The sequence below is a fragment of the Cyrtonyx montezumae genome, unplaced genomic scaffold (assembly GCF_038088225.1).
Source record: "Cyrtonyx montezumae isolate F1298 unplaced genomic scaffold, pur_monq_1.0 scaffold_17, whole genome shotgun sequence".
Taxonomy (NCBI): Eukaryota; Metazoa; Chordata; class Aves; order Galliformes; family Odontophoridae; genus Cyrtonyx; species Cyrtonyx montezumae.
Genome location: NW_027071903.1, coordinates 9,404,730 through 9,431,902, shown reverse-complemented (window position 1 = coordinate 9,431,902; position 27,173 = coordinate 9,404,730). Strand labels below are relative to the sequence as shown.

Below are 27,173 nucleotides of genomic sequence, written 5' to 3'. Positions count from 1 at the left end.
AATCTGGTTTCTTAGATATCATGCTTGATAATCTTTACGCAAACCTTCTGTCATCTTCCATTTAGTTCCTCAATCCCACTTATTTTCTGAACTATACTGAAGGCTCCAACATATTTTTTCAGAATTTACAGAGCTGTAAACAAGAATGTCTGTCTTCTTTAACTCTAACTAATACTATCAGTCAGAAAACAGCTGTTGAGTTTCAGAATGTTTCCTGATCAACTATTCCACATTAAGAAAATGACTTAAAGGAGGATTATGTAATACAGGCCACTTTGTCAAGTTATTTCTTGTGCCCTAGGATATACTCTCCACCTCTCAAAGGAACGAGCTTTTCTTCCTGTTTCCTTGGTGATGGATCAGGAAGTGAATAAATCCTTTCATGCATAGTGCTGTGGTCTCTTGTAAATGACAATGAGGGGTGTGACCAGTTCCAGCTGTTTTTATGAATTACTCTTTAGAGGTGGTTGGCATTAAATGGTACAGGAAAATAGCTTTGGCAAGGGATCTCTATGACACAGCACTTATCTAAACTTTATTGCAAGATGCATAACAAATCACTCAGCCTTTGATGTCAACTTGTCTGCCATTTGTGAAACTCTTTTTTTCTCTCTCCTTCCTTTCAGCTGTTATCTGTAGGTTTCAAATTGTGTTATTTTCATTTCTTGGTGAGCATGACGTTTCTTCTTCTTGTTTCTTTCTTTCTTTTTTCTTTTTTAACAGCTCCAGATTGGAAACACTGCACTGTCTGACCAGACTGAATGGAGCGGAATATGCTCAAACCTCTCACCTACAGCAGTTACTACAACTACTAAAATGATTCCCAATTTAATTGGTTGTCAACCTAGTATTTTATGTTCCTAAGAAGCCATTTTCAAGTTACTGTGGAAATAATTCAACATCCTGATATTTCTTTAATAACTGAAAGACATTTCAGATGAGCAAATAATGTATTTTGTTCTTCTTATTTTGCTTTGTAGAAGTATTCTGTTCTTATTTTGGTTTGTAGAAGAACTGGTTAACTAAAGGAACATTGAGGAGAGAGCAAAATTATTTAACAAGCAAAAGCTCCCTCTCGTGGCAGGAGGCCCTGTAACAGCTGCTGGAAGGAAAACCCAGATCTCACAGCACACGTGGTCTGATTCTTCATCATCAGCCTATTGCTATTCCCTCTCCAGAGAATCACAACAATACAGACACAAGAAAATTAATTCCTGTCATAGAAGGAGACAAGAATTATGAGGAACAAAACAGTAAGGAACTTCACAACCTTAATATAACTGAACTCGGTTCTGGAAAGAGCAGCAACATCCCAAACTGTCACAACACACACATTAGTTAAAAAACAGATTGGAAAAGTGCCATAATTTGATATCAGGCCTTTCTCCTTTTATTTAAGACTTGCCGATGAAAGTGATATAGCAATGGGGAAGTGACTTGAGCTACACACTTCAGCTTCTTCAGAAATAACCAATGCCCAATTTAAAAGAACTAATGTTTTCCACTCTGTCTTGTTTTAGGGGGGGTTGATAGAAATAATCAGTTTTGAAGTTCAGAAGTTTGTCTGGAGTTAGACAAGATAAACAACAGTAATTATTGTTATGCTAAGATGATTGCTTCTCTGATAATCAACAGAAACGAAGACTTGTAAATCTGAAAAACTGAAAGATTGTCATTCTTTCCCAAAACCAACTTAATTTTGTATGCAATTCTTTCTCCTTTAGAAAAATACAACAAAGTAATTAAGTAATACAGGAAGAATTTCTATTGTCTTACCTTCCTCCTTCAACAAATCTTTAATATGAAGTCATAAATTAGTAATTATTCATGTGAAAGGGGATACAGACCAATTCACAGTTATTTTTCCCACATTTTTCTCAGAGTACAAAGATAACAGATATATAAGTAACTACTTGGATTTTTAATGCTAGAGAAGACCCATCAGGCAATTTTACTATTTCCCTCTGCTAAGTCACATATTGTTCCCAAAGGATAAGTATTTTTGGTGGTAGTTGAGAGAAAGGCAGATACCTCATAGTTTCACATATTGTCCATGTCATTAACTTTGTGACAGATAAAGCTATTCAGATTTTTGTTTGTTATTCAAATACGTTTCAAAATGGCAAAGCTTAGACAGGCATTTGGTGAAGTTCCAGACTTTTGCTTCAGTTGAAACAAATAGTAAAACAGATTAACTTCAATTGGAGCAAGACTAAAGCTTTATGAAGTAATTGTTAGAATATAAACAATGTCACAGAAATTTGTGGATTGTCAAAAAACCTGTGTATGTAAATAGGGTTGCCCTTTAGTGCACAATTTCAAAGTAACACACTTAAATGGGGAAAAAAAATCTGATTTGTAATGATTTGTAATGTTGTTTCATTCCAGTAAACTTCTGACGTGATGATTCTCTGACTTTATCTAAATGCAAAAAAACTATCTTGTACAAAAATTACTCCAAACTAACACAACTCAAGACATTAACATTTTTCCATGTAAAATAAAAAGGAAATAAAGATATTTTAATAAGAAGAGGCGAGGCATTACTCTATTTGTTTTGCAGTTTTTTGCACTCCAAAATAACTGAAGTGAAATATTTCATGTAAACTGTTTTATCTGTGATAGAATGGGAGCATGTGCAATGGAAAACATTTAGAAAAAGCTGATATCCAATATCTTCTAATAGGTTCCTTATGCATTTCCTAAATACTGATTGTAACATAACGTATTTAGCAATACTTTGATTCTTGGCAGCAATAAGGTTAATTAAAGCATAAGTTAAGGTATAAGCACAGAGGAAGTAGTCACAAGCCATCATGTTGGAACTCAGTAACAGCTTTTAGGAATGTGTTTATCTTGTCCAAGGACAAGATTCTGGGAAAAGCTGGACTGGCTTCTTTTTAAGACAGAAACTGATACATTATGGGTAGACAAATTAGTAGGTCTTGTGAGTTTGTTTGTTTGTTTTTCCCTGTAGAATAAAAAAAAAGCTATAAATAGCTGTATTCTATAGAATGTTTTCATTGTTTTCTATGAATGTCCTAGCCTCAAAATATTGAGCTTGCTATCTGAATCTTTGCTGCCTCGTTTATTTTAAAGAGAATATACACTCTTGTAGCTGTGCATGTTCAGAGGCAGTTTATTACCTCAAGAAGCCATTTATAACAGTTTTTTTGCTAAAGCCTTAAGTCTATGTAATTTATTCATCCCTCAGTTTACATTCCCCCTTGCTTCCCCTACCCATGCAAGTACTTCCTTTTTTCATATATCTACCTGCCCACCTACTCTTTTCTTCAAAAACCCTATAATAGCACAACTCTGACCTGGTAATAAGAACTCCTAAGGACACTCTTCAACTGCTTTTGCTTAGAAGCCAGGCAATATTTGCCTATATTTTAACTGCATGTAGGAGGAATTAAACCCTATTTAACTTCTAAGGGTTTATAAAAGGATGATTCTCAGATGTGTTATCTTTTCTGAATAAACATTAAACATTTGTCTCTGGTTATCTACTCTAATGCTCCTCTCTTGTTCTTGCTTCAGTCTTTGTATGCTCTGTTCATAGCTTACCACTTTACTCCACCATTGGTATATAAGTATATAATAATATACATATATATACATTACATTATATATACAATAATATATATGTATATAATTACCATTGGTTTTATATATATATATATATATATATATATATATATATTAGGAAATGCAGCTTTTATCTTAGGACTATCTTTAATTCTCACACCACAGAGAAGTAATGGTTAGTAAAACTGAAAGATTATATACTTACAGCTCAGATGTTCATTGTGTACTGAATATCAGAGGGTTTGCATACTGGTAAAAAAAAAAAAACAATATTATATCAAAACAGTGAGTGCAAGTGTAACTCATGTATCAGAAAACCTAATTAAAACTAACAATAGTTGTCAAGGCCAGTTCTCATTATGTCGAGGGCATTACCCACATCTCAGCTGTTGCGTACAATATACATCCTAATAAACAGAAGTACTTTTTCCAAAGGCAAATCTTATTAAAAACATCTTTGTTTTAAATCACTGAAAATCACTGAGATCTTCTACTAGAAAAAGAAGAAAGATGGGACTTGTTTTGGGAATTTAAACAATAATAATGAGACTGTAAAAAGGTTGGTAGGTTTTTTCATCAGAGCTTACTAAGAATTTTCCTCCAAAAGTATTTGAGCAAATATTTTTATTATTTATTTTTATAAAGGTACTTGTACCTTTTAGGGATTAGACTATATAAGGCAAATGACACCTAGCAACCACATCAGTAACACCAGGTAAGGCTCAGCTTATCTAAGTAACCCAAATCTGGGTGTGGATGTAGCAAAATTGGACCAATCGGAAGAATTAATTAGGGGTGGATTGTTTATTTTGGAGGAGTTGGGAATGAAGAAACAGAGGTGCAAAGCCAGCAAAAATGCTAATGCCTGCTAATAAAAAAAAGCCATATGACAAACAAAAATAATTTCTAGAAGTATATGAATTACTTAGTGCAATGCAAAATCACCAGGACAGGTATGCATGCCAGACAGTTTGTAAACAGCTGACAAGTCTAAATATGGCCTTGCCAAAACCAAAGATGAATTCAAGTAGCACAAGACACAGGTAAGCCAAACAGCCTTAGAAGAGTCAGATGCATGTGTTAAACCATAGAATTACTGAAGGCTGTAAAGACAGCCTCTAAAAATAATGAAGAAATATATAAATCCGTGTGAGGTTTTTTTCTTTCTTTCTGCATGTCTCTAAGCCAGACAGTCCATGTGGTGGTTGTCCCAGTAGCTGCTTTCTGCCCTAACCACTGCTTTTCCCTCCAATACTGATCTTCATTTCCCTTTGAAGTCCTTGACTGCCACACCTAAAATACTGGAACAGGCATTACCATGCTGTACTAAAACAGATTATGCCAGACTTTGTAACCAGTGATCGACTTCAGGGCTTTGTATACAGCAGCCTAATGTGGAGTAGAGAAACCACCAGCAGATGGCTCTTCCCAACAAAGCCATTACAATCACAAGCTGAGGCAGAGACACGAAGCTGCTCTCCAAATGATGAGGAAAGAAGCGTTCAAGTGCTTAGACCTGCTCCCCTCTAAAGGCCTATTCAAATTTCTGCACCTTGAATACATGCATCAGTTCAAAGTACCTCTCCCACAGGCCAAGTCTCTGATCTGCTTCTGGCAGACTTTCCTCAGGGCCCAGCACTGCTCACCTCATCCCAGACACGCTCCAGGCGTGGCTGCTTGGCTGCAGGGGGCACTGTCAGTGCTCGGGACTCATCCTGCTCCACTTCCCTCTGCCAAGCACCTGCCCCAGGTTCCAGAGCCTTCCAGCAGTCACTGCATGATGATGGGCCCCTGACCAGAGCGCAGTATGAGGAAAGCCTGGAGGACTTTCTCTCGTGGCCAGGCTTGAGGGCTGAGGCCCTAATTAGACACTCAGGATTTTTATTTGTCATCTGAAAGCAGTGCCTTGCCGCGGCCTCAGCACCACTCCAGGCCTGGCATAGCAACTAGTGCTTTTTTAAGATCCCAGAAGCACGGTATAACACGAAAAACACAGAGCAGATGGGTACCCGTGTTATTTATAGCCACCGAAGCCTCAGTAATACACCCCTGAAGAAAAATCGGTTCGTGTTTGCGTTCAGACAGCACGAGGTGCCCTCAGAGACGCACTTCGAGACACTACAACACCGCGTTTCGGAGCGGCACGAGGAAAGCGGAGCTCCGCTCGACCCCCACAGCCTCATCCCCACAGCCCCGCGCGGGAACTGGGTCACGCGCCCGAAGTGGGCCGAGGGGGCGGGGCCGCGACGCCGAAGGGCGAAGAGGGGCGGGGCTCGCGGCGCGGCGCGGTGACGTAGGGGCGTCTGCGTGTAACGTCCCGGCCGCGTTCGTCCTGCTCCCGGTCTCGCCCTCGCCGCCCCTCGGCCCTCTCCGGCCCGCGCTTGCTGCCCGCTGCCGCCATGGCGAACGTGGCCGACACGAAGCTGTACGACATCCTGGGCGTGCCGCCCGGGGCCTCCGACAACGAGCTCAAGAAGGTGCGGCGGAGGAGCGGCAGCCGGCGCCCGGGGACGGCGGGCGGCGACGCTGCGGGGCGGGGGCGGGCCGGGAGCCGGTAGGGCCTCGCGGGGCGGCGGGAGGCGAGGGAGCCGGGCCGAGTGCAGGCCCCGGGATGGGGTGGGAGGTGAGGGGAGGGGGCCGGGCCGGGTCTCGCCGCGAGGCCTGAGCCTGCGTGTGGGGAGGGAGAGGCGCCCGGTGCCGCCTCAACCCGGCGGGAGTGCGCAGGCCGCGCCGAGGGGTAGTGCGCGCCTCGCCTGCGGCTGGCAGAGGAGCCGGGTAGGCCTTGGGTGGGCAGGCCTGGTGAGAGCGGGAGCAGGGAGCAGCCGGGCCCCGCCGTGCACCCCGCGGTCCGGCGCTCTGAGATCCCCGCGATGGCCTTGGCGGCCGCCGCCTTGTGCGGCTCGCGGCGGGCGGGGATCAGCGTGAAGCAGCGCGGGGCTGCGGCCGCCCCATTGTCTGCCCCACGTGTGGGCCCTGCGGGGTTTCGGTTTGCTCGAGTTCGGTCCCTGCCAGGCGGGGGGCACCAAAGTGAGGTAATAAAGAGGCGAGGAGAAAACCTGGAGCCGGGTTGTCGGTATAAAAACGTTCCGTAGGTGTTTCGGTAGCTAGGGTATGGAGCGCTTTTTTTTTTTTTCCCAAAAGAAATAAAACAGCGTTTATATGGGAGGGGGGAAAATTAACAAGCAAGTTTACTAGCAGTGACCTGCTTCCGCTGATGGGTGGTGCTGCCATGAACAACCGCGTTACCCAGCATGCACACGGTAGCTTAATTTGTCGAGAGGTAGGTAGTGGCAGTGTTGAAATAGTGTTAGTAGAAGGAGGCTGGTGAACACCGGCAGGCGCTGTTTTTTTCCTTTCTGAAGTCTCTTAAGTGTGACTTCTCTCCCATACGAATGAAGAATTTCCAGTAGTCCTTTACTGTATGACCTCTCCTGCTCTTTTATTTGTTGCTGTATGTTACACTTGTCATAGAATGTAAAGGTTCCACCTGCCTGCAATACTGAGTTTGTCCATCCTGACTGAGAGGTCACATGGATGCTTCATTAATCTGATAGTTTAACCTATACGAAAGCAGAGTAAAAATAAATGGATAACAGCTTCACCAAGAAGCGGGAAGAAAACAGCCTTTAACATGATCAGTTAAACTAACATATCAGAGCTATGGTAGGTGTCCATGTAGCCATGATTCTGGATCTATTTCTCGTTAATTAAAAGGAGGTAACTTGCTTTGAGGCCATGGGTGATTATAAGGATTGTTCTAAACTGCTGTGCTGCTATAAGCAAAGATGTGAGCTCTTTATCAATCACTACACAAAATCCTTCTGAGCTGGTAAGGTATGTAGGTTTTCAGTTTGTTTATATTTTCCTTGTTTTTAAGGCCTAAAATATAAGGAAAATGTTTTTATTACACAATATTCAGGTTTGTGAAAGATTAAACTTTGTTACTGATGGGTAATTTGTACTGTGACACTGATGACTTCTGCTCTTTTACTCTTAGTGTGCTGTAGAACATTTTGCTTTTGATATCAATGTTCTGCTTTGTTTTATTAACTTAATTTTTAAGTTCAGAATACTTAAAGATGATCAGTAAAGACTGGTAACTGCAGATGCAGAAAAGGAATTTTACTAAACAGAAAGCTGTCTTAGAGCTGTATTTCCAAAGAGAGAATTTAGATGCTCAGCTCTACAGAAACAGAGCTCTTTTCAAACCCAATCGAAGAGTTGGATTATTTCAGTTGATTAAAGTTTCATCGCTCTAGCATTTTTTTATATGTTTAATGATTAAAAATAATGTCATTTGAGTCATTTCTGTTAACGGTCGTGGGACAGATATTGGGAAATGTTGAAGTGGGGTGAGGAAGAAGTTGTGGGCAGATACTCAAATTGTAGAAAAAGTCTTGGTTCTTGCTTTTATCCTCTAAGATAGAAACAAAAGTGACGGAGTGCTGCTATGGGAAAGGTCATGGTTCTGAGAACTGAAGCACTGGTCAAAAAAAAAGATAGTGAAAAGTCTTTTCAGGGGATGTGGCCATTCTGTCTACTGTTTTGGAACAGTGAAATAAAAGTTCTGCATGTGTAATTTCTGCTTAGTTCAATGTGAGATTAAATGTTTCATTATTTGTAGGTAAGGACAAAGTTTAAAATGATTTTTTTGGATTAGTGATAGATAAGGTTGGGTGAGAATTTGAGGTAGCCATTTTGTTGTTAATGTCTTGCTGTGATTGAGATGATGTCGTAAAATTGGAGTTATATACCCCACTGATGCATGACTGATTACAGAACACTTGTTTTCTCATTTTATTGGGATTTTCTTTTTTCCTTGAAGACTGCTTGAGTTTCTCAGGAAAGTAGAGATGACTCAAAGTCAAAACTAATTTTGTATCTCTTTCAACTAGGCTTATAGAAAGCTGGCCAAGGAATACCATCCTGATAAAAATCCGAATGCAGGTGACAAAGTAAGACTTGTTCTGTTTTGTTTGGTTGGTTTTCTGTTTTGTTTGGTTGAACTCCTGAATATGCTATTTCAATAGCATCTAAGGGTCTGAATAGAAGTGATGGCTTGGTGTTGCAGGTGGTTTAGAAGCAGTAAGAACTATGAGAGGAAACAGTTCCTTCTCTTCTTCTTCCCAATCTCAGAGCATACTTCTTGACAGAATTCAGCAGTTAAGTCAAATTGGTTGAGAAGGTCATGCTAAAAGAAGAATTGCTTCTCTTCTGCCAAGATGATGTCAGCTGACATTGACATTTAGCTACATAGACATTTGAAAAAGATGGATGGTCTGTTTTCCAGACCCATACTTTTTGGAAAGATAAGTATGCTAATGTGTGGAAAAAAGAATTTGTAAAGGGTCTTGAAACTGCAGTATACAAAACACATCATGTATATGAGAAGTTTTGATCAGATATATTGTACTAATAGCAATTTAAAAAATGCTAATTAAGTTGACTCAGTTAATTATTCCTACCAGAAGCTCTCATGATTGCTTAGAAATGAACAGGGATGACTATGAAAAGATAAACTTTGTTTTGTGAACAAATATGTTAATATGCATTTTAAAATAGGCAGACAATTGAGCAATTTTTTAAGTGCCTAGCGTGTCTGACAGTCTTCGTCAGGTAGGCAGCTTTTTTTTGCCTGTTGGCTACTGCAATATTGTGTATTTTTTTCCTGTTAGTAAGACCGTCTTGTACAAGGCCCAAAAAGCAAGTCAGTGGATATCTGCAATAAAATGTCATGTTTTATGGTAAAGTGAAATGTAACTCAGCTATGCCTAGATCTGCTTTCCTCTCTTTCAGTAGAATGAGGGTGGAAAAGGTTATGTTGTGTACCGTCCTCATCAGGTGTTCATGCTGGGCAGGGATGGGCAAGGCAAAATTATCCCTTAGTTGCAAATTATCGTGCACTGATGTGATTCTGTCCTTCTTCTAGTTCAAAGAAATAAGCTTTGCCTATGAAGTATTGTCGAATCCAGAGAAACGTGAGCTGTATGATAGATATGGAGAACAGGGCCTTCGAGAAGGTAGTGGTGGAAGCAGTGGAATGGACGATATTTTCTCCCACATCTTTGGTGGTGGATTGTTCAATTTCATGGGTGGTCAGAGTAGAAGTCGTAATGGTAGAAGAAGAGGAGAAGATATGATGCATCCTCTCAAGTAAGTATCTTAATGCTGAAATTGATTTTAATTTTCAAGTTTTCCTTATCAGTATTCTTCTTTGCTAGTTTGTATTCTTGGTGTGCTCCCCAGGTGAGATTATACAGTTTGCACCTCCTTTTCAGACCTGTGTCATGTGTAGTCCAGAAGGCAGCCATCTTATTTTTGATAAATGGTTATCATGTAGGCTATCTGATTACTAGCTCGTAAATACTTAGTGTTATTTCCTTGGTTTTGCTTCTCAGTTATGTTTGGAAGTTCTAATCTGAAATTGATAGATAAACAAGTATTGCATAATATCTGGACTCAGGAAAGCAGAGGTACTAATGCTCCTGAAAGATTTTAGCTAACTTGCATTCATAGCATACCATCTGGAAGTATAAAGTATGGAATTAATGGAAAAGTCCTTAAAAAAACAAACAAAACTCAGTAATGTGCTTGACTAGCACATCTGACTGTTCTTCACTTGCAGTTAGGACTGGCTTTTTGCCTGCTAGGCAGCTCTGTTCAAGCTTCCTTAAGGCTGCATCTTTTCTATGGTTGGCAAACTGTATAGTTTGGTTACTTCTATTTGCTTGCTTAGTTTAGCAGCTAGTACTGTATACTATGTTACTAATTTGCTGTAGTTTTGTTTTGTAAATGCCAATGCTAGGCAACCTTTTCTGGTTTAATATACGTCAGGTTGAAGCTTCTGTCCACTAATGTGAACCTGGAGAAAACACTGTGTTCATAAACTTGTGTCAGATATACAAAGGTTATTAGAATTTGCTCATATGTTCAAGGGCATCTAGAAATGAACAAATGTAAATAATTATATCCCTCTGGGGACATACGTGTTCAGAGAAGGGCAACAAAACTGGTGAGGGGCCTGGAGCACAAGTCTTATGAGGAGCGGCTGAGGGAGCTGGGATTGTTCAGTCTGGAGAAGAGGAGGCTCAGAGGAGACCTTATTGCACTCTACCACTTCCTGAAGGGGGGTTGTGGTGAGGAGGGGGTAGGCCTCTTCTCCCTGATAAGTAATGACAGGACGAGAGGGAATGGCCACAAGTTGCGCCAGGGAAGATTTAGATTAGACCTCAGGAAGCATTTCTTTTCTGAAAGAGTGGTCAGGCACTGGAATGGCCTGCCTAGGGAGGTGGTTGAGGCACCATCCCTAGCGCTGTTCAAGAAGCGTTTAGATGAGGTGCTAAAGGACTTAATTTAGTAGTTGGGTAGAGATAGTGATAGGAGGATGGTTGGACTAGATGATCTTATAGGTCCTTTCCAACCTTATGAACTTATGAACTTATACCAGTGTCCTCCTTTCCCCCAACATTTTGTGTTTTCCAGTAGAAAGTACAGTACAGCAGGAAGTATATATTCTTGTGTATGTATACTATAAATACCTCTGGGCTGATCTAGAGTGAGGAGGAGTTCTCTCCTGGTGGAACTTGTTTGAAAAAGAAAACTAAAAGATGAATGTGACTATGTAATGAAACATAACGTGCTGTGTTAGCTTGTCTCCTATGGAGAAATACAACTAAACTGTTTTTGTTTCTGCCAGTTACATCGTAGCTTTTAAGTTAAGTTCAGGGCTGTATCTGTGCATTCATATGTATTGAACAGTTTTTAATGATTCCTTGTAGAAGCCACAGTGGTGCTTTTAAAAAATATTATTTTAACAGTGGATTTGGTCATTATGAAGAACTGCTTTTCTATAACTTGTCCTAGGCAAGTATTTTAATTACGTGGATAGAGGATATTGTTAAATGATAACAGAGGAGAAAATGCTTTATTTTGCAGAGTCTCTTTAGAAGATTTATATAATGGAAAGACAACTAAACTACAGCTTAGCAAGAATGTCCTTTGTAGCGCATGTAATGGGTAAGTTCGGTTCTGTTTCTGGTTTCTTTGGTTGCTTTGTTGATATATGATGTAATAAAGCATCTTCTCTGTCAGATCTTCATCATTATTTAACTTACTGGAGTCTTCTCTCAGACTGGAAAGTAGTTTAATTGTAATTTCATGGGATTTAAACTATTCAAGTGATTGTTTGTATGTGTGTTTGCTGGGAGGGACGCCTGATTCCCTGGCAGTGCGATCAGGCATGTTAACTGACTGCTGCAAATATTCTTTGTCGTGTGTTTCTGAAAGGCTTGGCTTTAATGCTACTGGTGCTTTCTATTCTAGTCAAGGAGGGAAGGCTGGAGCTGTTCAGAAATGTAATGCTTGTCGGGGAAGAGGTGTACGTATCATGATCAGACAGCTGGCTCCTGGGATGGTTCAGCAGATGCAGTCTGTGTGCTCTGACTGCAATGGAGAAGGTATGCCAGCTCTTGTGTACTCCTAAATGCTCTTAAAATTATGTAATAATAAATACCAATATGTAAATATTTATCTTCTGTGTTTGGAAAAAATGCTGCTTAGCTTCTATCATATTGCCTCTCATCTAGGTGAGCTTTTCCCCTACCTTGTCAGTTAGGTGTCAGTCTGGTCCCAGTGTGGATAACTCATTTTACTTAGAGCAGCAGCAAGACTTGTTGTCTCTCAGTGTTCGAGACATTCTAGAAACTTGAACAGTGAGGATTAATTGTGGTAAGGTTTCTTTTGTTTCTGTGTTACTTGTTAGTAGTTGTTTGTTTGTTTTGTTTTTTAGAGACTTAGGCATTAATTTTGCATGTTACTATCACTCTTCCATTAAAAAAGGACCATGATTTGGGGGTTTTTAGAAGCTTTTTTTTTTTTTTTTTGCTGTATTCTCTAAGGACAGGTTTAGGTTAAAACTAAAAACCCAAAGTTGGACTTCAACTTAAAAAAAAATAAATTTCTATGAAAATTTCTAGAATTTCTAAATTTACCCTTTGCAGAATTTGTTGTGTTTGGGGCAGTAAGATCATCACGTGATCCATACTTTGTGCAAATCCTTTCTGATTCTTCAGTGATTTGCAGAGTGGTAATGGTGCCTTGTAGATAGCTTTGCTTTTGAGAATACCTGAAATTACAAAGAGATGCATCTCTGAAATATTTTACAAACAGTGTTTCTGAACACCATGTTTTGCAATTCAGATGCATAGTTTCACCTTAGAACAGGGGATTTAAGCTTTTCTGTATAGTTATCCTTCAGTTTGCTGGAAAAAGTACTTGTGTTGCTAGAGGTAACAAACAATGTGAAAAACTATTCACTGTCAGAGTAGTATGGAAATGGAATCTCTTATATGCCAGGCCATTTTAGATAATTTCTGTTGGACACTATATATATTGCTCTTGCATGAAATTGATTTGACCAGCTGTCTTCTCCCTGCTGTATGTAAAACTCTAGTTCTAGTGGCTGCATTTCTGAAATAGTTCAGGGTTGTGGTGAAAGTACTGCAAAATGGGGGCTGTTTTGGTAATCCCTCTTTCACTGTTAGCAGAATGGCACTAAGCTTCCAAAGTTCGGTGAAGTAGTCTGAAATTTGTATTTAACTTCTAAGGGAGAGCAGGTACTTCAGTTTGGCTTTAGGTTTACCACTTCTTTTATAGCAATTATCCCGCAGTATAACAAAGAATTTAAAAGTAGGTGCTTTTTTTTTTAATGAGAAGTTGAGTGATAAAAGATACTGGAGTTGAATTTGGACCTAAGGAACAATGCAAGCTGCAAACCTCATTTTTTGTTCTGTTTTTCTTCTCAAAAGTCTTCTTTTGAAGATTCTTGATAAGACAGCTTAGAAGCTTACATGTCTTTGTGTTTTTCTTCCCCTTCTCTCAAGTAGTGTAAGTTGAACATGGCTTTCTTCTTGTGATAAATGCATAAAGCAACATCCAAATAACTGTCTCTGTTGCATATGTTATTCAACTTACTTCAAAATAGCTTTTTTGCCCTTCAGAATTGTATAGAATTGTGTAAATCTCTGAACTGAAAACTTGTGTCTTTAGGTGAAGTAATTAATGAAAAAGACCGCTGTAAAAAATGTGAAGGGAAAAAGGTGATCAAAGAGGTAAAAATACTTGAAGTCCATGTAGACAAAGGCATGAAACATGGGCAGAGAATTACATTCAGTGGAGAAGCAGATCAGGCTCCAGGTGTGGAACCAGGTGATATTGTCCTCTTACTCCAAGAAAAGGAGAATGAGGTAATACTTTTGAGTTTATATTTTAAATGCAATTTGATACAATCTTTTAATATTTAAGTGATGTAAATGGCTGCTTACTTTGAAATAATTCATATAGTTGCACCTTTGGGGGGAGATGGTAAATAGCTTTTAGTAGATCAAGTAGCAAGTAATACAGCTTTATTTGTGAGCCTTTAGTTGCAAGCCTGTAGCCATAGGACATGCAGATTTTGGTGCTACTTCATGCTGATGAGCATACATTTTCTCAAGTAAGCTCACGATGACTTTGCTAGATTGAGTCACTCTGAAGAGCTGTTCAAGGTATTAACTTCAATCTACTTTGCTTGTGGCACTAACAATGCAAAGTGTTGATTTTATTAATGCCCTGTGACATGGCAGGGAACTCTTACTAGACTGCAGAGATGGTGCTTTCTGCGTCTGCTTCTGTTGGGATCTGGAGATCTAACACACAGAATACTGATATTATAACTAGTTCATATAACAAACACTAAGAAACAAGATTTGATACTATTTTTAAAGATTCGTGCTTATTTTCTAGTGTATACACATTGCATTTCTGAGTTAAACATTGCAAATGACCTTTTTCTCCCCTAAACCTCTGTTGAGGGAAAGTTGGGGTGACTTTTTTTTTAATGTTTTATCTGAAAAAGCCCAGTTATTACTATGAAGGAATAAGAAAAACTTTGTGCTTTAAAAACTGTTGAGTGGAATGATGGTATAAAAAAAAGCGTTCTGTTGGCTCAAAGAATTGTGTTAGGTACAAATTTCTAAGTTCTTATCAGCTATTAAGAATCTGAAAATTTGTAAGCTTTTCAGTGCTGTGCTGAGGACAGCTGTTTTGTCAAGACTGATGTATAGGGACATGTATTCTCCTACGGTCATACAGGGTGAAACACAGCATCATAGTTATTTATTTATTTCTTGTTGTTAAGGAACATCACTGTACACATACAAAATGTGCATAGCTGCACAGAAATCCGTATGGTAGATATCATTTCTATCTTAGTATTTTAATGAACTGTATTTGGTTTTACAGCATTAACTATTCTGAAAAATACCGAAACCTTGTGTCCTAGTGAGTACAACTAGACTGGTATTCAGTGAAGCTTTTGTGTGTTCTTAAAATCTTCCTTGAAGTGGAAAAGAAAGTATAAGAAGTAATGCTTTTGGCAGCCTACCAGTGGACAAACTTGTGTATTCTGATTAAAAATCCAAAGTGGTATGGCTTAAAGATCTCTGAAGATAGCCATGGACTTATTGATCAAACCCCTGCTCTGGAGGTGGCTAGCTGAAGGAAATATGTGCAACTACAGTAAATGTGATTTATTTATTTATTTACCATGATATGGGGGAAGTAGTGTCAAACAATCCTGAGGTTTTTGTTTATAGCCTAATTTTTACAGGCTACCTTTTATCTTGGGTTGTAGTGTGGTTTGTGTTACCTTGTATGACGTTTGTAAGGCACAAACTTCCAAAGTGTGTTAAGCTAGCTCTTACATGAAGTTTTAGATACAATAATAAACTAAATAATTAGTGTTGTGAGGATAGGATTGTAGTACTGGAAAGGATACCTCCTGTTTCTGTTTTTCAGGTGTTCCAAAGGGATGGAAATGATTTGCATATGACGCACAAGATAGGACTTGTTGAAGCACTGTGTGGATTCCAGTTCACATTTAAGCACCTGGATGGGCGTCAAATTGTGGTTAAATATCCTCCTGGAAAAGTAATTGAACCAGGTAAGCTTGAAGAGATAAGGACTCCTTTGACTGTGCTTTTGTTGTTCTTGAACATATAATTCCATTCTTGCTGTGCTTTTACCTGAACCCAGGCTAGAGAATTGGATAGGGGAAGGCTCTTCTAAAGTAGCATTCTACAGATTATTTCTTATCCTTACAGGTTGTGTCCGTGTAGTCAGAGGTGAAGGAATGCCACAGTATCGCAATCCTTTTGAGAAGGGGGATCTTTACATTAAATTTGATGTTCAGTTTCCTGAGAATAACTGGATTAGCCCAGAGAAGCTTTCAGTAAGTAGTCTTTCACACACAACTTTGGCAGTCTTACTGGATAGTGTATGCAAGGTGCTTGTATATTAGCCCCCCTGTGCTTGCTCTGTAATGCTTAAATTTGAAGTACAATTAAATTGTTCCATTAACACTGTCCATAGGTAACTTGTAACTTGAAAATACTTACTGAAATACAGGTTTCTGGAACCTGTTTTTTTAAGAACTGTGGATTTTGATAGAGAAGAATGGAAGGAAGAATCTTAACTGTGACCATGTAGTAAGTTGTGCACTTGAGGGCTTACACCAGTTTAGGTTTCCTTGCCAAACTTGCTCCAAAGAGGAGTCCTGAAGGTGTAGGGAAGTCATCACTGTATTTAGGAGTTGGAGATGCAGCACTGAATGCATTTCTTTTTTTTGGGGCAGGAACTTGAAGATCTTCTGCCTGCTAGACCAGAATTTCCTAATGTAATTGGTGATGCAGAAGAGGTAGATCTTCAGGAATTTGATACCACTCGTGGTTCAGGTGGTGGCCAGAGACGTGAAGCCTATAATGATAGTTCTGATGAAGAAAGCAGCCATCATGGACCTGGGGTACAGTGTGCCCATCAGTAAACATTTGTCTAAAAAGTTGCACAAGGATTTTCTTTCAAATTTTGCCTGACTTGTTTTCAACAATCCGACTGGATTGTATAAGTAATCCAGATGAACCAATGGACATCTATTGCTGTATGTGTAACTTTTAAATTGGTCTATAGTATCTACAGAGTGTAATTTAAACTAACCACAAAGCTTACATCTTCATTTTGACTGTGTAGCAGAATAAAGCACTTGAAAGGAAGACGAGACTCCTTTTCACATGGGTTTTAAGTTTGTCCTCGTATCTGTGCTTGATTTTTACCAGTTTTGTGTAGATTTTAAGTTCCATATTTTAAATTCAAATTCTACATTGTAAAGTTTGTGTACAATTTGTCCTGAGGCTTGGTATTTGGCTGCACCTGCATAAGCTGCTACAAGTAGAATAAAGAATTTCATAGCCTGTATCTGTCATCTAGATGCATGGTAAATGGGCTTTGCACATAATGGGTTTAGAGCTGACTGGGAACAATGGAAGACTAAATTAGAAGTGGTTGTAAGTTTTTTCTACCATCTTGTGAACGGTTTCTGAAATAAATAAAAGCAGTTGGTGTATAATATATTTCTTTTTGCCTTGTAACTTTTACTTTTGCAGTGGTTCTGACCAACTGACTTAGAGAGGTGTACACATAAAAACAGGGAGGCTGAAGCTCCTTTAAGACCAGCTTGCAGTTTAAGAACTGTGTGCTGTGTATAAATCTTTTCTTGAGCAGTGATGCAACTGTTTGGGTAGGGGAAGGCCACAGCCATGTCCCCTTTATATAAAGTACAGAGATTTCAGACTGACATCAAAAAGTTACAAACATCTGAAATGATTAAATCCCATGCTAAGTGTCTTTAAAAAATAAACGTGCAACTTGTGACTGCATTAACATAGTTTGTAAAGAGATGGAGGTTAGTGTTGTACTTGACAAATATTTTTGACCTCAAAGCATACTAAATGTTGTCAATTTTTTTAGTTTTTAGTAGTTTGAATTCTTTTCTAACTATTGACACCTTTAATTTTCCCTGTTTCAGTCCTATTATCAGGTAGGGCTATCTTATTTTGTTACAGTGTTAGGAAACTGTGGGTTGCTCTTCACCAGTTTTTACAGTGTAGTTTCTCTCCCCCATTGACTAGGAATTGAATGATACTCCTACTTTTCTTTACAAATCCCAAGTGTGACTTAATAGATGATTGTTATTGACTAAATGATGATTGTCAGATGATTGTTAACTTCACCATGAGTAAGGTGGGAGAGAGATGCTCCAAAGCTTTCCATGTACTTGGGTAGGTGATGGCATAGGATCGTTGCTAAATGTGGGTTTTAAACTGAAGCAAGAATAAACACTGTTTGGCTGGTACTTATGTATTGATTTATACTATTGCAGATCATCTAGTGAAGCTTTGTTTTCACTTAGAAAACTTCAGCTTGGCTTTGCATGAAGTCATAGTTACATAGTGATCCTTCTGATGTGTTTCACCAAGAAGTATGGGTTTACATTACTTTTTTTTAATTATTGGAGAGGGCTGGAGTAGGGAAGGAGAGAGGAGAAGGAGGGATTCACTGTACTTTTTAGATAGCATATTGAGGGGGGGGGAGGATGTAGATTTGAACATGATATGCAGTATGGATTAGTCAAGATCCATTTATTTAAGTTAGGCTCCTGACAGTACAGTCTGACCATATTTCCAGAATCACCTTTATTCTACACATCTCCTTTTCAGTTCTGCAGAGTTTTAGTGTAATAAAAGCCATACATAAATTTTAAAGCTATATGGATTTAGCTTCAGTACTAAACTTGGAAGTAATATAATACCTCAGTCACATTGTTCAGTTTATTACTAAACTTTATTGCTTCACTGTAGCTAGATACTTTAAAGAGGCCAATGTGATTGTCCTATGAAAAATGAAAGAAACATGGCTTGTGTGTTCTTCGTAATAAATGGTTCAGTGTGACATGTAAGTCAGAGGTAGTATTACAGAGTAATTGAGTCTTTGGTGTAGCTCCCATGTTGGTGATAAAAGTATTAATTAAGTCCTGCTGTGAATTTGGCCAGTGACAGGGCCCAGAAACACTTTCCTAGCTCTTATTAACGGACTTCGTGTGTGTGAAGGAAAGGCTAAGTTAAAATTCATTAGATACTTCAACTGAAGCAGGCCTGATAAAACAAGAGCTAGTTTTGTAATAGATACCACTACCTTCCTACCTAAACTTCTCCAAGATCCACAGCTGTGTACTGTATTGTTTTTCAAAGTTACATTCAACATTTTACTTTTTCCAGAAATTGCAGAATTCTGCCATCACGCATTCAGGTTTTAGTACTGCCTTGCAATGGTATATGCATGAGTGTAGTACAGGAGGGAAAAGTTAATCATGTTGAAATACCAGTTTGTCTTCAATATTCAAAGCTGTTACCAAGTTGCTGTGATGCTCTCATCAATTGAGGTTAATTCAGATAAACGTAGTTGTAATTGGGTAGTATAATGACTGGCTTCTAAATGTAGAATGTTTTGTAAATTCTTAATGTATTATTTGAAAGAGAAGCTTATCTATTTTTTATCATGTGAGAATAAGATTATTCTTAAATAAGTTGGCCTTAACTTACATGTTTTTGACCAGTTTTGTCTTCCATGTCCTAGAAAGTGCTCCTTTTCCTTAGTTGAAACTTGCAACTTAAACAAGTGAATTAAGGTTTAGAAGTTTGCAGAGACAGAAGAAAAACTGTTAAAAGAGAATCTATGCTTAAAGTTTTTAAAGTGTAAGTTGTTCCCACTGTCTTATCACAGTGAAAACACTGAAATCATTCCTAGCAGACTAAAACCCAGGAGTATCCTCAAGTTAAAAAGCAATGATAGTCATCTTTTACTCAAATAAGTGTCAAAAGCCTTTGCTACCAGTTACTCAAAAAGAAGTTCCAGAGGAAATCTGTGTTAGTACCTGCCATCTTGTAAGTTATATCACAAGATTGGAAATAATTTAGTTTATGTCTGTGTGAGATTTATATCTGTTACCAGAAAACTAATTTGCTGATCTTAAATTTCTACTGAAATGAAAAGCTTGCACTTCAGCTTTAAGGCTTAACTAAGGTCTCTGAGACAGCTGCAGGGACTACCAAACATGAATAGTAACAGCAAACCAAAAGTAAAATAGCAGTTCTCCCATGCATACCAGAAACAATGTAAACTGTAATATTAAGTAGCTTCCTACTTGTGTAGAAATATCAGGTAGACCTTAAATCTTGTTTGCTACATCAAGGTATTACTTTTCATTTTACTGTGAACTGAGCTAAGATGCCAGCTCAAAGGCTTGTACAAGGCTGGAAAAGTGATACTGTTTTGTTTGCGTGCTTTACAGAAATAAGGAGAAATTAATGCATGGATCAAATTGTAAGCTTTTATGTAAAAAAAAATTTTATTCAGTAGCATACAGCTTTATTAAGTCATTGTAGATATTCTCTGGACACTTGAGAGGAGGAAAGTAGGAGCAGTCATGAATATTCTGTTGTCACCAGACACTTCCATTAACTTCACTTAGCAGTAGCCTTTCCACATAATACAGTCAGCTCACTCTAAGGATGAAGAAAACTCATTTTAGTTCAAGCTACAAAGCACGGCTTATAATAGAAAAATTAGTTGCTGAACATACAGGAAGTACACCCCTGCTCTCTGCTTACAGACACTTAAAAATTGGACTTCCACACCTTACGTGTAACTTATTACAGCTACATTCAAATACTTCCATCTGATTAACATCACTCATCGTCTAGATATCTACTGCTACAGATTAATTCATCCAGAAGCTCAAGGTATGCTTGGACTGTAGGAATGTCAGGCAGTATGTGCTACAAAGTTTTGTTCAACTTTATTCTCCTTCAAAACAATTTACTTCCTTGAGCCAGAATTAGTAAGTATTCAAATACAGGAGAGAATTAACATTAGTTCTTATTCAACAATGGACACAGATTTCATTCAACAATGAACAGATTTTAACAGGAACTGAAACTTAGCTGTAACTTTGTAGGCTTTTGTGACTGGGATAAGTACAGCAATTTGCACACCAGAGCAACTAGGAGGAAAAGCTTGTGTTTCTCTTCTTCAGGCAATTACTGAACTGTAAGTGTTTCTCTAAATACTCTTCAACACCTTTATCTGTACATGGCAGTTGTCCCCTCCCTGTTCCACCCTCACCCTCTTTCTCCTCCCAACTTCTGACAGCCAACTTAGGCTTAACCTCAGGAGAAATACACCATTAGAATTAGCATCCATAACATTTATCTCACATGAAAATGTAGGACTATGGGTTGGAATGTTTACATGCAATCTACTGGTCTGGGCTTACCACTAGGTTATGAATATGCTGTACTGTATCTTGATTTAGTAGTTGAACATCAATGTTACGGAGGTCTCCACCAGCCATACAGAGTGTCTAAAAACATGAAGAGAAATAGTTTTATAAACTACTCGGAACATTTATATTTGCACAGCTTCTCTGAAAGACATATACTGCCCTGCTACACTGCAAAACATTACTAACCGTTCTTCCTTTTGTTTAGCAGCTCACATAGGGACAGCGAGAGCTATTTGTATTAGACTGTTAACAGTTGAACTACTGTTTTTTTTTTAAAGGGAGAGTTTGATACCTGTCCATCAGCCAAGGGTATGTTTACAAATGGAACAGTTTTATGCTGGGGTACTGATTTACTTCTTAGTATCATGCCTTGAACTCTTTCAGTGGTAGGTATGGTTCTTGAGGCAGCTTGTTGTAGTCCAGCACTAGAACACAAGTAAAATGTTACTATAAAGATTAGCTTCCTATATTCTGCAGATTTTTGTAGCAAACATTCCTAAGGAAAAAGCCATCTTGTTTACCTCTTTCAATGCTGCCAGAGGACTGCAGGAAATCTAATCCTCCAGCAGCATTTACTAGCACTAAGTAATATTTCTTGACCATGAAACTGCAGCAACTTCTAATGCCTGTGTTACAGGCCAGTGAGCAAGCTGACATTTGGGCCTCTCAGTAACAAGAACGTCCACTCTCTTATGCGAACAGAGACAGAACAGTTTTGGAAAGAGGAAACTGTGTGCCTCGGGGCTTAAGATAAGACTTGCACTGTATCTGCCCACTTCAGAGGGAGATAGCAAGACATTCTGAAGCTGCTACCTCTCAAAGATACAGAGAATGCCATACATACAACATTCCTTCACTTTTTTTTGTAAGGCAGGATTTAGATGTTTTCTGTGTGGCAATAAGCCTCTGACATTTGTAGTAAAGCAAGGTGAAACTAGGAAACACACTGGACTCATGACCCAGATAGTTATATCAAGATCTTATACCCTTCCCTCCTCTCTTCCCCCTACTCTTACTATTTCAGCTGCTGACTTCTGCCAAAACTAAACTGTTGCTTATGGAAAATGATAACTGAAAACCTGAACTGCTGCGAAAGGAAATAACCGATTTTATTTTTTTTAAACATAGGCATACTGGTCACATTTTAATCAAGCATAGGCTCTGAGGAGGTAGTTTAAATTGTAAACTATACCTTTAAACAACAGAGGAAAGGAGTGGAACTTAGACTCTATTAGTGTTTGTTGAGATATATATATATATTTTTTAAAGAAAGTAATGGCTTAGTTATGGCACTGCATCCTGTACCTCCATGAAAACACGCTAACACCCACACTCAAAGCAGGAGGTGTGACTGCTTTGCACCCCCACTACCAAGTTTAATGGCAGAGCATGAAGACCTATTAAATCCAGATTGATACACAGTGTCTTGGTGCTCCTTACCTTTTAGATGTTTTTGGCGTGGCTTTGAAATTTATGGCACTGCAGTCAGAGGCAAGAGTCTTAACAGCTTCATTCACACTTGAAGAGTAAACAGACCTAAAAATGAAAGTAGTGATTTGTTTTAATTGCCTCTTCATCTACTTCTATTGTATGAGTTTTAGCCTAGAAGAAAATGAATGGTGAATTAGAGAATGTTAAAAGCATTCCATAACATATCTAGTTTATATACAGTGAGAAAGCCCTCCTTAAATAGATTCTGAGATATGCTGGAAGCTAACGGAAATGAAAGGTTTAGTCATATTAGTAGGTAAGGGACAGCTGCAGTATCTGACGTGGGGATAATTATGGGATCACCTACGACTTTGTTTCAATGTACAGAGATTATCTTGGGAAGTTGGGCTTTAACTTGGTTCACAGAAATTTTGATGACAGAATGCCCACCGTTACTGTACTCGAATAAATGCAGCCTTCAAAACCTGAAAAGCTGGACTTCTCAGGCAAAGCAACCTCCTGTAGTTTGATTTCATCAGGACAGAAACTCTAAAATGCCAATTCAAGAAAATCATTGTATGTGGCTAAGGCTTTGATTTCTTTTAGGCATGCTAAACACTGGTATTATTTCAGTTGTTCCTCTCTGAACCGAATTTGAATGCACCCAAATAAGTGCTCCTGGGTTCAGGTAGGTACACTGGAACTTCTCAAAAAGCTTTTTCATGCAGCTGATTTTTATTCATTTATTTTAATTCATTAGATTTTATGGTGAGACTTAACTATGGTGCATTGGTAAGTAGCATGAAGGTGTTTTTGCAAGCATCTATTTCCCTGCTAATGATAACTTCCTTTCTGCTACGTCTAAGGGCAAAATTACACAACAGTTCATTACTCATAATAAGCAACAAAGATGTTTCCTTTATGTTCCCTCTGCCATGAAGTACTGTCTGGTCGTATGTACAGGTAACAGACTGAGAACTGTGCAGCATTTGGTGAGAGAACTTCATCTTTCTGTCAGCCACAAGTGCTTTTTTGTTAACGGTTCACATCACCACAGTACGCCTGATGCAGGTGATGGAGGGTATCTTGATCAGAGCTTTAATCAGGCTCAAATTTCAGCTGCTTTATTTGAAAATAATTCTATGCATTATTTACCACTTTAAGTTATATACTAAAGGTCAGACTTACCTAGAAAGGCTGTTCAGTTTGCTATTTAAACCGGAGCTCAACGAAACCAGTGATTTTGATTTGGACACCTGGGAACATGCATAGGCTGTAGTTTACAAAAGTGGCATTTTAAGGCAACGTAACAGATACATGATAGATACTTTCAGGAAAAAAAAACTCTGTAAGAATTCCCTATTCAAACAGAACAGTTAAAATCAGTGCTATGGGGCTTAACTGTTCTATGTATTTTAGAAACTGCAAATACACACTTCAAGCTTTTTGATGTCAATCTGTAGTGAACTTCAGTATGAACAAACACAAACAACAGCTATTCTAACATACACCTATCCAGTACAAAGCCTTGTAATTAAGACCTGTGACTCCACATACAGATTTTGTCTTTGCTGAGTCATCCTGGCACATACCCCAGTTTGGCTGAGGCGCTGTATTGCAATGGACTGAGGTGGTAGAATTAATATACCTGTGCTCTGCTTTACAGGTTAATGTGGATAAGATGCATAAGTCACCCAAACATAGAAAAAAATATCGATTTTTAACACAAAATTGAGTACTAAAAAATGTTTCAAATGGTTCCTCAAAACATTAAGACTCAGTGGCAAATCAGGAAAGAATGACTACTTGAGTACTTGCAATCCTGTGTGAATGTGTTACATGGAGAGTGGATAACATTTTAAGTTCATTTACCATGCAGATTAGCCTTGCTTAATGGAAAATAAGTTGAATTTAAAATAGTTTATTGTTCAAACAAACAACAGGCTATTGGCCTGCCTGGAAAAGGATGTAGCAGGTTTCATTCACAGCAGGTAAGAACTGGTTAAACTCATTCACTGTTTAGAATAAACTTACTTTTTTAGGTATTTTCTTTGCAGATGTATACTTGGCATCTTCATATTCAACAATCGTAGTTACCTTAACTATAAGTACATGAGAAAGAAAAGAAAAAATATCTCACAGAGAGCATAAACCACTTCAAACTTTTGTCTGATAGCTGTTTCCCCACCCATAGTTACCTATCAGTTCTGCTATGTGATGATCACTCGCCTGGGACAGAGTTCAAAGCAAACTTTGTTACAGACAAGGTGACACAGTGAATTGTTAAAAGGCACTAGATAACCCTGTAATTCCCAGATAGAACTACAACGAAGTAATAATGTCACTCTTATGGCATAGTTGGGACTATTAAGATGAGTGGTATTTTCTTCACAAACCTTAGAGGACAGGAAGTCAAAGCATAGTCTGTAACATTCTGAGCTCTTCTGTTACCAGTGCTCTGCTGTATTAAGTCACTTAAATCTGTCTCCTCTCACCATTTGCAGTGGTAAATCTAAAGGGCAGGAACTCTTATCTCATGTTTTGGAGCACTTGAGCAGTAGCACAGCGCATGATCCTTATACTTTTAGTTACACAATTCCCTCTGAAGTTCTCCCAGATAACATTCAATTTGCAAACATTCTGCTTAAACCACAACAAAGAGAAAATTTAAGAGCAAAGCTACATAACAGAGCTGCTTGCCTTTTTTGCTGTTGGTCCTTGTCAGCTTTGGATTTGGTACATCTTCTAGAGTACAGTCGGTCTGAAAAGTATTTATCCAAAAAGGTTAAGTCACTATTTTTTGCTCAACAGATAAAATTTATCTTACAGAAAGCAATAAATCAATAAGGTGTGGAAGAAGGTGACAGAAACGGCTGAACAGCAGTTTATTCTTCAGACACATCTGTACTTGTCCCTGCAGATGGCCATAAACCTTTAGGTACTGTTCATGAGTGCACCATGGCTGGCTGTCCAGACAGCCTTTTTATATCATCTTCTTTTTAAACAGACAAGTAAATAAGTCATTTTTCTGAAGTCTTTACAGCAGAGAGAAAAGTTTCTGGTCTGTAAGCTGTGATAAAGTTAAAAATACACACCGCTGCAGCAGCAAGGGCCACCTCCTCCCCTTCTTGCAAATCTGTGACATAAGAAAGCACAGCTTGTTTACATACTGTTGCTTGCATAATTGTTACCCGCAGGTTCTTACAGACTATGAAAATGAGCATGTAATTCAGAATTGCAGTTGCCTAAATAGTTAACCTTAGCTAGCAAATCTCTTAGGACGGCCAGGTTGCAAAACAACGATAAAGAAACATCTTGGGCCATTTCAGTATGTTTCATCTGTAAAAGAATACCAAGTTCAGGCGTGGCACTCGGCCTGGGTTAAAAGCAGTGCTCTGCAATGCTGGAAGCAAAGTGCTTTTAGGTAGCGGTTTTCAAGGAAGGCCCTAAACACACCCTCTGCAAAGGCTTACAGTAAACTCAAGATCTCAGCATCTTCGGTTTGATTTTGCCTGGTTCTCCTCTGCTCAGCGGTACTAAACACCGCGTCCACCCGCACTTACTAAGCAAATCCTTTCGTTTCATCTTCCTGATGGCAGTCGGCATCTTCAGCAGCTCCACCATGAACGCTTTCTCAGCGATTTGCAAGAGCAAATCGAGCTCTTTCTTCATTTCCCGGATACTTTCCTTGGCTGTAAACACAACGGGCGTTTATCGGCACACGCGTTCCGCGCCTCCAAGGAAATCCACGGCCGCTCCGCCGCCCGCCACAGCGCCCCCTAGCGGAGCGGTGGCGCCGCGCAGCCCCTGACCCGCCGCAGCCCCGGGCCCCTCCTTGCCGGGCGCGCTGGGCCGGCACTGCCGCCTCACGGAGCCCGGCGCGGGACGGCCGGCCCTACCCTGCTGGTCGAAGTCGCTGAGGAAGAGCGCGATGCGCTGATCCTTCTTTTCCTGAGTGAGGGCCCCGCGGTCGCGCTCCACGCCCGAGTCGGTGCTGCGCCGCTTGGCCGGGGCCTTCCTCGAGGGCATGGCTGCCACCCCGCGCGACGGGAGCGCCGCTTCCGCCCGGAGGCTTTTGTACGGGCGGGGGCTTTCCACCCCCCCCCCCCCCCTCCCCGACCTTCCCTTCCCCTCCCTCCGCCTCCATCCCGGCCCCGGGCGGACACACCCCCGGGCTGCGAGAATCGTCTGAAGGCGGCGCTGCCGACCGCGCTCCGTCCGACGGGTGAGTTGCGGCCGGGCGGCGGGGGGGGTCAGCTGGGTGCTGGGGGGGCGAGCACAGCCCCGTGGGTCGGAGCACTCCCTCGTGGGTCGGAGCACCGCGAGTGCAGCGCTGAGTGAGTGGAGGACTAGTGTTCGTCGTGAAGTTGAGCGCCGCGTCACAGCCCCTGCGGCGTTGTGTCAGTGACGCGGGACATGGAGAAGTACCGCTCTTTAGTTTGATATGTGCTTTATTATTTGGAAGTCTCATACATTTAAGTGCCGTTACAAGGAGCACCTGTAAGAAAATCCAACCTAGAAGCATGCATTCCGGAGTAAGGATTGTCTGTTATTAATCAAAGGTTTAAAAGACATTGAAAAGAAACCTCCTTTTTCAGCTTTACGGGATTAGTCCGCAAAAACGCACATTCCCCCATCACGGTACAGACGCTGCGGGTGGGCAGCGGACATCACCGCCTTTCCGGCTGATGCGTCGCCAACAAAGTGTTATCCCTCCTCACCTCGGAAATGTAAAAGGCACCGTCATAGAATGTTTAGAAAAGTCTGTTTATGCCGTTCTGCTTTGATTTAAAAGTGTAAGAATTGCTGCCCTGGCATAAAACAGAAAGCCTTTGACACCTGGAAAGTATCATTAGAAACTTGTAAACCTTTACCTTTTTCCAGAAGCATCAGGTGCAAAGGCAAATATAAAATCTGTCGACCTCTTAGATTACAAATG

At 39.7% G+C, this 27,173-nt stretch overlaps 2 protein-coding genes across 2 annotated transcripts; one reads left to right on the top strand and one right to left on the bottom strand.

Moving 5' to 3' along the window:
- Positions 1-5,895: 5,895 nt before the first annotated feature.
- Positions 5,896-17,033, top strand: DNAJA2 (DnaJ heat shock protein family (Hsp40) member A2). Its single transcript, XM_065733204.1, has 9 exons — positions 5,896-6,068; positions 8,487-8,546; positions 9,521-9,744; positions 11,527-11,607; positions 11,914-12,047; positions 13,639-13,835; positions 15,427-15,571; positions 15,732-15,859; positions 16,262-17,033. The coding sequence occupies exons 1-9, from the start codon at positions 5,991-5,993 to the stop codon at positions 16,448-16,450; spliced, it is 1,236 nt and encodes a 411-aa protein (XP_065589276.1). The 5' UTR covers positions 5,896-5,990; the 3' UTR covers positions 16,451-17,033.
- Positions 17,034-19,846: 2,813 nt separating this feature from the next.
- Positions 19,847-26,457, bottom strand: LOC136046608 (borealin-2). Its single transcript, XM_065733219.1, has 10 exons — positions 26,134-26,457; positions 25,798-25,926; positions 25,330-25,370; positions 24,935-24,995; positions 24,269-24,336; positions 23,423-23,490; positions 22,244-22,339; positions 21,096-21,228; positions 20,795-20,881; positions 19,847-20,024 (listed from the first exon to the last, which is right to left on the bottom strand). The coding sequence occupies exons 1-10, from the start codon at positions 26,261-26,263 to the stop codon at positions 19,983-19,985; spliced, it is 855 nt and encodes a 284-aa protein (XP_065589291.1). The 5' UTR covers positions 26,264-26,457; the 3' UTR covers positions 19,847-19,982.
- Between the last annotated feature and the right edge of the window lie 716 nt (positions 26,458-27,173).

Bases quoted from the DNA above. Each gene is read 5' to 3' on its own strand.
- DNAJA2 (XM_065733204.1), top strand. From the start codon at position 5,991: ATGGCGAACGTGGCCGACACGAAGCTGTACGACATCCTGGGCGTGCCG. The intron at 11,608-11,913 runs GTAAGTTCGGTT...TTTCTATTCTAG, and splicing joins CTTTGTAGCGCATGTAATGG to TCAAGGAGGGAAGGCTGGAG. The intron at 15,572-15,731 runs GTAAGCTTGAAG...TTATCCTTACAG, and splicing joins TGGAAAAGTAATTGAACCAG to GTTGTGTCCGTGTAGTCAGA.
- LOC136046608 (XM_065733219.1), bottom strand. From the start codon at position 26,263: ATGCCCTCGAGGAAGGCCCCGGCCAAGCGGCGCAGCACCGACTCGGGC. The intron at 24,337-24,934 runs GCAAGCAGCTCT...ATGTACTTATAG, and splicing joins AAGGACCAACAGCAAAAAAG to TTAAGGTAACTACGATTGTT. The intron at 20,025-20,794 runs GTAAGCCCAGAC...CTTCATCCTTAG, and splicing joins AGCATATTCATAACCTAGTG to AGTGAGCTGACTGTATTATG.